This window comes from Mastomys coucha, unplaced genomic scaffold (assembly GCF_008632895.1).
Source record: "Mastomys coucha isolate ucsf_1 unplaced genomic scaffold, UCSF_Mcou_1 pScaffold4, whole genome shotgun sequence".
NCBI classification, from domain to species: Eukaryota; Metazoa; Chordata; class Mammalia; order Rodentia; family Muridae; genus Mastomys; species Mastomys coucha.
Window position 1 is genome coordinate 47,452,279 of NW_022196910.1, and position 12,098 is coordinate 47,464,376.

Consider the following 12,098-nt stretch of genomic DNA (forward strand, 5'->3'; position numbering starts at 1 on the left):
ATGTGGGTCCTAGGGACTCAAACTCAGGCCCTCATGCTTAGGGGGCAGACATTTGACTGATGAGTCATTTCCCTGATCCCACACTGTTTCTTTTTTTTTTTTCTTTTTCTTTTTTTTTTTTTTTTTTTTTTTTTAGATTTATTTATTACATGTAAGTACACTGTAGCTGTCTTCAGACGAACCAGAAGAGGGCATCAGAACTCATTACGGGTGGTTGTGAGCCACCATGTGGTTGCTGGGATTTGAACTCAGGACCTCTGGAAGAGCAGTCGGTGCTCTTACCCGCTGAGCCATCTCACCAGCCCCCAACACTGTTTCTTTACACAAACGTTGAAGGCACTACTCCTAAGACTGTGTGGTTTTAAATTATATCCTAATCTTCCTTTACATTTCTTCTCAGCTGGTTTTTGGTGGAATTCAACATCAGACCAGTCCAGATAAGTTCAGGTGTGTGGTGCTGTTAAGAGAACTATACTTTAAATCATATTCCATGTCAATGTGTGCCTGGAGGCATGTAGTACATTCCAGGGTAGACCAGATGGACTTGAATGCCTCCCCTCTTGTTTTGACCCAACTTTATTATTTACTTAATGGAGGTGAGACAAAAAATAGGAATCTGAACACACACACGGGGACCACAGAGGCCGTTATGTTTATTGTGCAGACAGTGATAATCCACTAGAGAAGTATTGCCACAAGCAAGCCATCAAAGTACAATCACAGACAGCGATTCTACACAAGGAACAGAGAATGAAGTCAGAGGGCGCACAAAGGAATGGGGAGAAAGTTGGCTGCAGTTAATTGTCTTGATAAGTTTCTCCTGCAAATATACTTAACTTGCAGAAATGGTAGAGAAGTCAGATGTCCAGTCTTACTTAGCCGTGACCAACAACAGTAAAAAACAGTCTTATAAAATTTATCTCCCACAAAAATAAACTATATATATAAAAATTTTATGATGTTCTCACTGTTCTATTGGACACAAGCCTTTTTTTCTTTTTTTTCTTTTTTTTCAGTATGAAAAATGAGGTATACTGGGACTTAAGAGGTAGTAGTGTGTTTTGATTGTACAACATACAGGAAATAAAGAATAACTTCATCAGAGATGGAAATCACTCGGTGTGCCGAGTCTGGCCAACACGAGAAACTGCTTCAGTTTTTATGAGCTGGCCAAAATGAGGTTTCTGAAAGGCCCATCCGAAGATACGGAAGGGGAATCTGATTTTTATGAGCCACTGTTTGTTTGCTTACTTAATGTGTAGTTAACAGTCACGTTGAGTTTTAATCTCTCCGTAGCTCCCTTGGCGACTCGCAACAGTGAGCGATCTGCCAGTGTCAGAGCGGTACGTGGCCTTTGAAATGACCTCCCTGAAAACAGCGGGGAGAGACGTGGTTGTTTGTTTGTTTCATTTGGCTTCAGTATGAAAAGTCATACTGACACAAGCCACTGTGAGAAACTACCTCCTGGCCCAGTGGATAACACCATGGAAAAGTCAGCACATTTAATAGGAGAGAAAGGCATAGAGACTCTACACAAGAAGCATTCAAAATCAGTCTGCTTGAGACATTTTTACAAAAATCACATTGTGTAAAATACATGAGAAAATATCTGTCAAGCATATTCTTATAGGCAACTAATCTAAAAATCCTATTTTTCTTTTTCTTTTTGATTGCATTAGGCAAAAGGCTGAGCTGGTTGTAACAAAGTTTCAAGTTTCTTTGAAGGTTGGCTTGATTTTAATTCACTTATTTTTTCAAAAGTATGTAAAAAAAATGTGTTTCTATCAAGTGTCTTTTACAAAAAATAGTTTCGATGAGGGAGAGGTGAAGTTTGAGCTCTTTTAAACACCGGGGGAAGGAAATCAAAGAGCATTATAGGCTACAAGTTCATTCCTTTTGAAGTGTGGAGGTAGGTCCTTGCAAATCAATAAGTTCATTTGTTTCAACAATTCATTTGAGGTACAGACTTGGAGACTTATATTTGAACACTACAGATGTGTGTGTGTGTGTGTGTGTGTGTGTGTGTGTGTGTGTATGTGTGTGTGTGTGTGAGATACAAAAAAAAAAAATTATCCTTAAGAACCTAGGAGCAACCTAGGAGTAACTTGATTCAAATTAATGTAGCAATCTAACAGGGAAAGCTGCCACAAGCATTTGTAACATTTTAATTAAAAAAAAAAATCATAGAAACATGCATAGCCACGCTGAGACAGAGTAAGAGCACAGACAAGAATGGCAGAGAACTGTGGGTGGCTGAGATGCCAACCCGGTAAGGTTTGTTTGTTTGTTTTTTCTTTCTCTTGCAGGGCTTGTGTCTAGCAGCGTGTAACAAGTGCAGGGCTGTAAATTCACTGTAGCATTCAGAGGTAGTATTGAGTAGTGGGGATTATTGCATCTCTGGCTAAAAGTGCAGCGTGAATGCAGAGATGGCAGTCCGAACCAAGATAATGCACCTCGGACAGCCATCTTATGTCAAAACAAAAAGGTGTTACTGGAAGTAACACACAGGCTTCATCTGAGGTAAGTGGTACTGCGGTCTTTCACGGACACTGGTACACAATGAAGAACAGAGAATATAGAGAGGCGAGGGAGAGAGGGAAGGGAGGGGAGAGGGAGAGAGCAACAGCGAGCAGGAGCTTTTTTTTTATTATTATTATTATTTTAAAATAGTGTCCTTTATATAGCAAAAGAAATTTCTGTTTCACTCCTCCCATGTCATCACTTGGGTGAGTTCATCAGGTACTGTACCTTTTCATTAAATTCCAAAAAAGAATCATTTTACTCTTCTAGTTATCTTGGATGCTTCGAGGCTGACAAGTATCATTTATTCTAAGTGGCTTTCGGCTGTGTAGATCTCCCGAGGAGAGAAAGAGAGCTTGTGGGCTTATCACTCCTGCTATGTGTGAGTCCATAAACGGAGGAGTCAACATTTATTATTTACTTCCCTTTTTGAAAAACGAGCATAACTAGTCTGGTTTGCTAGCTGTATGAAAAGGTGTGCCGGGATTTTGTCTCATTCAGAATTAAAAGTCAAAAAAAAAAAAAAAAAAAAAAAAAAAAAAAAAAGAAAAGAAAAGAAAAGAAAATCATCAAGTAAGTGTCTACAAGATTATACACAAAGGAGAGTAGGGCCTAGTCCTCATCTTTGGTGTCCTAAGCAGAAGATTTTCTATGATCATGGTAGGGGTGGCTTCTGAGTGGACACAGAGTCACACACAATGCTTTTCTTATACGAACGCCCCCGGTCACCAGGGTGCCGGTTTAGGGTTTGCATGTAGTGACTGATTAAGCCCACCACAGAGGTTTTCTTGAACCACACACCCTTACTTATCAGATCCACAAACTATTAGTAAGTTAAGGGAAAATAAAACAGTCATTAAAAGTTGCATTGTTAAACTGTGTCCCCCGTGTTTACAGCAGTTTTTCACTAAACCTGGGACTGTGAAGGGATTACAAAGTGATTAATATAGTCCTTCTCAAGGTTATGTGATTTCTCCCGCCCCGCCCCGCCCCCGCCCCTCACCCGGCCCCGCCCCTGCCCCACCCCGCAGAAAGTGGAAAGACCGTGGCAGTAAAGAATAAGTGGTCACTGCAGTGTCTTCTCCCTTCGAAAGATCCAACAGATGCTGAGGTAGAAATTCAATGTCGGCCGCCCCTAATCCTCCTCTGCGGACTCTTGCGAGGATGTCTCTTCAGTCTCCTGCAACACATGGAAGGCAGGTGTGTTAGGCCTTGTTCCAGGACCAATGCTGGGCCGAGTGAATACCACTCCTGTACCACGTGTCTCCACCATGCTGAGCTTGTTTGTGCAGAACATGGTGGGGGACACTGCCTGACCTCTATTCCCAGGCACAAGGGCTGTCTTTTTCCAGGGCGCTTTTAGTCCCTGTTGACTTAAGGCATCATAGTTGCTAGTCGGCAAATTCAACTGTTTTCAGGAGACTGTGGGATCCCTGTAGACTTTGCTCACCAAGAAAGAAATTTGTTTTTCCCCCCATAGCGTGCCGCAGTCATCAGTTTAAAAAAAAAAAAACTGGCACAACTGCTCTTAAAAACAGTGTTAAAGAAATTAAACCCACCCAGCGGATGCTGGTAATGGTAGCTGATGCTGTTTGGGCGTTTGTTAGATGTGTTTTCTTAGATGTGTTCCTTAGTGCACAGACAAGCAACATAGCCATGGTTAGAAGGCAAGTAGGGGTAGGTTTGGGTCAAACAGGGCTGCTACACAACTCATCCAAATCTGCGGGAGAGCAACAGCAGACCCACCCTGCAAGCACACTGCTCCTGAGAGCTGTTTCCTTATTTTTACATTTATTAAAGCACATTTTGAGGTAACGGGCTAAGTTTGACATAACTGCTCAATCTCAATACTAAATCCGTCAACATCAGGCAAACATTTAACGGTGGGCCAGCCAAGCAGAGCAAACCTAATATGTATGTTTTCTCAGGGCCTCTCCCCCATATAAATCTAACTCCAACCCAGACCCCCTTTCCACTCATTCCTTATGGCTCTGGAATTTGTTGGGGTTCCTGCAAGCTGGTGTGAGCTACAAAGTTCTTTTAACTTTTGCTTATTTAACAAACCTGCAATACCTTTCAGGACATGGGCGGTAAAGCGGAGATAATAAACATTTCCGATAAAGAGTGTCATTAGTGGGAGGATGATTTTTATCAAATGCTGCTGGCTGTCTCCAAAGACGGCATGTGAAAAAGATCTGGGAGAGAGGTAAACATTTACTCCGGCAGCCAATGGAGCCCCTTTAAGAATGGCCAGCTTACAACAGCCTTCATACTTTAATAGATTTGATTTTCCACATGGCTTCATTTTGTCTGGGTGGCTAACTGACACAATTTATACCCCGCTTCCTTTCCCAGGTCAATACAGTATACCACTCAGTAAAGCATGCCTCAGAGCCTGTCTGTGCTACACAGCCGAACTTCCATTCATTAGTGTCTGAAACACTTCAGCTGTGAAGGGGCTCCTAAATGTTACCATGTGTGACACTTCTTCCAAATCATAGCAAGCGTGAGGGGAGAAGCCCTCACAGCAGGCTGCTCATGCCCTCCTGTGAATGCCCACACACATGTGTGTGCTTGAGAATGCACACACACACACACACACACACACACACACACACACACGCCCATACGCACGCAAGCACACACATGCACACATACACACATGCAAACACACACAGACACAAAGAGTCAGGGAGCCTCTATCCTGGCTGGCCACACAGCCCACGGCTTCCTCTTAGTCCTTCACAAGAGGTTTCAAACATTCTCTTCCCCCTAAAGACCAAGGGAGCTGTAAATCCTGGGAATAAACACACATACAAATGAATGGATTACAGCCTCAGAAACAGAATCACAGCAACATCCAGTCACGGGAGTTCACACCGGCTTTGTTTAGTCTGCTTTTGGTTTTGTGGGAAATGTGGAACACATGAAGCTACCTCCCTTTTCCTCCCAGGCCCGCCAAACTGTGGGCTTCACATCTTGACGAGGCAACGGGCCATGACCCCAAGATTCTCTGCAGAGTCCTGGTTAGAAAGAAGAATGTAGCATGATCAAAGCCACGGGCAGACGAAGGAGAGTTGAGCAGAGGATCGGCTGCCCTCTGACCCCCTGTCTTTTCACTTAATATTTAAATTCCAGAAAGTCACTAACCTGTTTGGCAGATGCCCTTTTTGTCCCCTCCCAAAGGACCTAATTCCCCTTATGACAGGAGATTATGGACTCACTTTAGGTTGCTCCTCTGGAAGAGACCACAGCAGAGGAGTAGGTAGTTGTGTCGCACCTCACCCTCATACAGGGAGCAGATTTAATAGGATGAAGTCAAGCTGAAAACCTCCCTGGATAGAGCTATGATTATTCAGTTTCTACCAGCTTGATATTCTTCTATCTGGAAACCCAAGTACTTGAAGTTCGGGAAGGAACTGGGCTTTCTCGGGCTATTAACTTATGGGAGACCTTGCCCTGGATGGAATGTGATCAGTGTTGCAGAAGGTTGCTGGATGTGAGTGCCTGAAAATCCCAATAGTCAATCCCCTTACATACAATCAGCCCCAAAGGGACAGTCCCATCTTTCTTTCGCTTAGCAGTTCTTAACACAACACGGAGAGTAGTTTTATTTATGTATCTTTCCACTGACCTTGAAATTCTGCTTGTAACTATCAATTAGGACTGGGAACTTAACACGGGGCTCAGGGTGGGAAATCTCACTCCACTAAACATTGGGTGGTGGGTTTCTCAGAGGCTTAGTTAGTGGAGAGCTTACTTCATGGCATAGCCTCTGCTGGCCTCCCTCAAAAGTAAGGCCTAAGTTGGCCTAGAGGGTGATGCTGGTAGGGCGGGTGGCTCTTCCCAACTCTACCAACCTCAGTTCTCACCTTTCTATTGACCTGGATTTTGGCTCTGTGTGTGACTTCACTCCCAACCCCCACTCCAGGGTATAAGCAACTGAGAGAAGAAAAAAAAAATCCTGTTTGGTACAAAGATATGGATGTAAAGCTGACTCTAGTCCTCCTCTTCCACTAAACTTAACCCAGTGCTTGTGCGTTGTCCAAGGGACAGACAGAAACAAGGGGTATCGGGGATAAGTGACTGTCTCTGCTGTCCCCGAAGGAATGATATTGCCACCACAGAAATCAACCTCTAAGCTCAATCCTCTTTTGTAACTTAGCAGACAAGGTGGTGGGCTGCGGACCACAGCTTGCACCTCCAGATGTTTCTAAAGATGGCTTCACACTTGCCACACATTTCCCAAGGAACTTTGACTGCTGTTAAGTTCCCATGGCAACCTTGAAGTGCTAAGGAGATCAACATACCATGCCTGAGAGTTACACAGATCCCATTAGGGGCTGGTTAATGGACTGGGAAAGTCAAACACCAGCACTCTGGTCAAGGTTTACCTGTTCAGAATGGGGCTTTGGGAATGTTATGCTAAAAGAACTTTTCGGAGCAGATTTGCCTAGGGACGTCTTTAATGAGCATCACTCAGTAAATCCCCGAGACACTGAACACGTCCCTGCCATTCACAGGACTGCTAATTAAAACAACCGGCAGAAAACTGGTGGGAGGAGGAAGGGGAGTGGAGTCGGGGAACTATATTTTTGTTATAACTGTCAGAAAATTGTACTCATCTTGCCTTGGGTTTTCTTTCGTTCATGAGGAACCCCATCATTGCTTTGGAAGCTTGCTGATAAAACCCCCATATGTCCTTCTTTCGGGCTGGTTCAATATCATGCTCACACCTTTGGGCACATCTTAAGTAATTGTAGAGCAGAGAAGAGGATAGATAGCCTTGTAACTAAGAGTGAACTCTTAGTGTTTGGTGGTACAAGCAAGGGTGTGAGCTATAAGGACTTTAGATAAGAATGGAGCTTGGGGCTTAAGTTTTGGAGGGAGACTAGATAGGAGGCTTGTAGTGGAAGAGACCTTCTTGTAAACTTGGTGGCAGGTGACATGAAACTTTGTGTTATGTGTGGTAAGGAGGGCGAAAATCCCAGAAGTTCACACTGACTGTAATAAACCTTTTTCCTTTCCTTTCTTTCTGTTTGTTTGTTTGGTTGGTTGGTTGGTTTGTTTTTTCGAGACAGGGTTTCTCTGTGTAGACCTGGCTCTCCTGGAACTCACTCGGTAGACCAAGCTGGGCTCGAACTCAGAAATCTGTCTGCCTTTGCCTCCCAAGTGCTAGGATTAAAGGTGTGTGCCACCACCGCCCGGCTCTGTGAGTCACCATCATCACCACCTGGCTGTATATTTCTCTCTCTCCCCCTCTCCCCCTCCCTCCCTTTCCCCTTCTCCCCCTCCCCCTGTGTTGTGTATGTGTGTGTGCATATTTACATACATGTAGGCATATGTCTGTACACACACACACATCTACATGTGGCAGCCAAAGGTCAATGGCTAATTGCTAACCTGCTTGTTTTAAGAATTTCTAATAATATATGCCTTCTGAGGCTGTAACCAGCAGACTGTAGTGCCCACTAGGCATTTACGTGAATTCTGGGGATCTGAACTCTGGTCCTGACATTGGTGTGCTAAGCACTTTAGCCACTGATTCCTCTCTCCAGCTCTGCCCTGAGTTATGACTTTTTGAATGAAAATACTAAAAATATCAACAATCATAGTAGACTAACAAGTAATTATTCAGTGGACAATTGAGGGCTCAGCGACCCTTTGCCTGCCAGATAGCCCATTCTACTCGATCACGGAGGACTGGTTCACAAAAACCAGGCTTGACGGCTCCTTACTCTTCCCTGTATTTAATGTGGGTTGGCAAGCATGAACAATAATTTAGATATGTGATAAATTTGAATTTGACCCAGCTTACATGGAGGTGCAGAGGGATGATCATCTGTGATGTGAACAGGAGGACCAGACAGCACTGCTCTTCCCTGGGTAGGCTAACTCATACAGCTAGCAAACTAAACTAAACAATAACACAGCAAATCTGTCAAGTCTAGAAATGCTAAGTTTGTCTTTTGGAGTTTTAGAAATTGCACCCATTGAGTGACACCCTTTCCTTCAGTTCAGGAACTACTTTATCTCTGGAGCCAATCCCAGTCTAGAGGGAGTGGGCTTTACCTGCCAATGCCCCTTCCTGAGGACTGTGGGCTAAGCTAATCACTGCATCTGTCTACAGTTAACAATGAGGAGCATTTTTCTGTGCTCCCTCTGCTCTTTGCTTCCCCTCCACCGCCATGCCCTTGAGCTGGGCTACTCACTGGTTTCAACCTCTCTCTCTCCTTCTCTCTTGGCCTTTGCAATGCCAGGGATCAGAGGTGAAGTCAAAAGAAGTTATTTCCTATGTAGCAAAACATTGACACTCAAGGAAGCCTTTGATGGGATCCTTCATGTTTGCCACTGGGTACAAAACATTTATTGGCCCACAAAATGTTTTACCAGCCCCGAGGAATGCGAGCAAGGGAATAAATCAATCAGTGCTCTCTATGACTTCACAGGCTCCCGAGTGAGTCGGCTAGTGAGCTGGCTGGTGACCGTAAGTCTGATTTATTGTGAACCATTTACTGCATTTTGGCCAACGTACCATGTAGAAGGTGGGCATTGGCGGGAGAATGCCTTCTTCCTCCCTCCTCCTTGGTCTGTATAGACTGAAAGCACCCAGTAAAGATGCCTGCTTTGAGAAGGACATGCTGGCTCCAATGTAGCAGCTTGCCTGTCCCCAAATGAAACCTCTCATTTTGCTCCAAACAATGTTTAGGTTGTCTGCAATGTAAACATTCTTGAAAACCACCCTTGAAGTTTCTGTGAAAACATTCAACATCTTGGAAGGTCTGAGTGCCACAGGACAATGGGAGTTTCCCAGGATTCCCTCATCCCCACCACACACCACACGTGGAAAACCTCCACAGGTAAGACATCTATTTTGAAGCAGAATGCTTTGTTTTAAGTTGTTCAGAAGCTGAACAGTTTTCAATTCTCTTGATGGGAAGTTGAAAAGAGAAGGTTTATTCCTGTTTCAGTAACTCGGAACACTTTCAAATACTGAAAGAAGGAATGTTGGGAGAATTTAAACAGAACAACAAAGATCCCTGTTTTCCCTTTCATGAGCGAAGTGTCTGGATTATAGATAAGGGCCCACTTCTAATCTTGATCCAGTGCACTAAAATAGGAACTTTGAGAAACAGTCGGACACAGACAAGTAGCAGAACTTTTTAAGAAGGCAGAGTTAAACACAAAAACACGAGGGAAAAAAAAAACCAGTTCCTTTGGTCAATAACGTGAAGGGAAAAAAACCTATCACGTTTCCTTTCCAAATCAAGTTTTCAGTGTGTGTGGGGAGGGTTTCCTTCAGATGGCCGAAGACTTTGCTGGTTTCTTCTTAGCTAGCTTCAATTTATTGCTTATTTTATGACTTTAAAATACAGAGTAGAGCTTCTAGTAAGCCTTGTTTTCTGTGGTTTGGGCATTTAAAGGGGGTCGCTGTGAACACCGCAGGCTTATCCCTGTAGACTGGAAGGGATGAGCTCCCACTCATAAGGATGCAACTCATGGCACCTGTGCATTCTCCAAACTCAACCGCCTGCATAATAGAGCTTGCTGTAGACTTTTGTAAACACATGTGCTTACCGATACAAACACAGATGTTGAGACTTAGCATCATGCTGAACTTCCTCCTCAGAGTGGCCTTATGGTACTGCTATTCCCTAGCCCAGGCACTGCAAACATTCTTTAGCACAGAGCCTCTGTAACCCAATATTCATGTGAAATTTATGTAAGGAAGGGGGTTCTGATGGCTTTCATCTCAATTATAGGATTTAGCAATTGCTATACAATTCCCCTGATTTTTTTTTAAATTTTAAAACATTTAAAAACCATGCAATTAAAACATGAGGTAAAGGGGGGGAGTCTTTGAATTAAAACTCTTAAAAATTTTAAAAATGTAGTCATTTTTAAGATCATAAGATATGAGAAACTTAGCAGCCAAAAAAGAAGTAAGAATATAATATCCTCCTTTGGTATTTACATAATTATGCATTTCTCATGCTTTTCTTGAGAATTAGGGAACAGTAATTGTTATCAGGCCATTTTTCCTAGATGAATATACAGGACAAAGCCCAAGGGTGGCCAGAAGGAAACACTCAAGTCATATGCATGGCTATCTCTCTGTTTTACATGTGACACACTTAGCTGTGCTAATTGTCACCGGCTCAAGGCATGAGTCAATGCACACTGTCCGAATGCACACTATCCCAGGGACACACCATCTGGGAGGGCACAGATGGAAAGGGAATCGAGTCTTTAGCTCTGTAAAATTTACATTATCCTCCACACACTTCCCTGTAGGACCCGTGTTTATGTAACTTATCACTGTGCCTCGAGATGATATAAATTAGGTAGTCTGGTGAGCTGTGCCCTCGTCCTGGCTTATTGTCTGAGCTGCGTTCCTTTCAAGGGAAAGTTTGAACAAGATCTATAAAGACAGGTCAGTGACAGCTACTTCTTTCAGATTCCGATTCCCTGGTGTGTGTGTGTGTGTGTGTGTGTGTGTGTGTGTGTGTGTGTGTGGGAGAGAGAGAGAGAGAGAGAGAGAGAGAGAGAGAGAGAGAAATTTCACTTATTTCACTTATATTATCCTTGGTGCTTTAAGCCCAATTTATACTCCTTTACAGACACACATTAATGATTTCTACCTATGATGCATATGCATCTATTATTCCAGTATATAGATGCATATATTGCTATACATACAAATAATATATAGCATGTATGCTATATTTTATTCTATACTATATGCTGTATACTATATTCTATTTTATACTATATATACTGTATACTATACACTAATCTACTATATATAGTATATATAACATATATTCTATATTTCTCTATATGTGTGTGTGTTTATGTATGTATATAGTCTACACTATATAAATACTCCACTATTGCACATGACTTCCATTTCACCTATAGCATCTCCTCTTGTGTCTCTGCTTTCCCTTACTCATGATTTTACATATGCATTGACATTCTGTGGTCATTTGCTCGTCCTGCCATTTTTTTTTTCTTTCATCACTGAGCATGCTTGCTCTTGGACGCCTATCGGGTTCACAGAGAGGATTCATAGAACATACTTATGCGGCGACGGGTCGCAGTAGTTCATGTGGTGGCGGCTAGGCAGTGCAGCTCCATGACAGATCAGGCGACAAGCGCGTCTCCCCTACCCCCACCCCACCCCCACCCCCGCTGCCACGATGCCTAAGAGGAAGGTTAGCTGCGAAGAAGGAGCCCAAGCGCCGCTCCGCCAGGCTGTCGGCCAAGCCCGCCCCTGCCAAGGTGGACGCGAAGCTGAAAAAGGCCGCGGGAAAGGATAAAGCATCAGACAAAAAAGTGCAGATAAAAGGGAAGAGGGGAGCAAAGGGCAAACAAGCTGAAGTGGCCGACCAGCAAACCACAGATCTGCCTGCAGAAAATGGAGAGACGGAAAACCAGAGTCCAGCTTCTGAAGAAGAGAAAGAAGCCAAGTCCGACTAAGCATCTATCACATCTGTCAGTGCCCCAGCCTCCCTTCTTGTACAATCCAGAGGAATATTTTTATCAACTATTTTGTAAATGCAAGTTTTTTAGTA

The 12,098-nt window shown here is 43.4% G+C and overlaps 1 protein-coding gene and 1 pseudogene across 1 annotated transcript in view; one reads left to right on the top strand and one right to left on the bottom strand.

Annotated features, from left to right (window-relative positions):
* Window positions 1-627: 627 nt before the first annotated feature.
* Window positions 628-12,098, bottom strand: part of Hmga2 (high mobility group AT-hook 2) — a 117,306-nt gene continuing 105,835 nt past the window's right edge. The window contains exon 5 of the mRNA XM_031349673.1: window positions 628-3,700. Coding sequence (XP_031205533.1) covers window positions 3,656-3,700 — 45 coding nt within the window. The 3' untranslated portion in view covers window positions 628-3,655. The remainder of the gene's footprint in view (window positions 3,701-12,098) is intronic.
* Window positions 11,724-12,070, top strand: LOC116076089 (annotated as a pseudogene).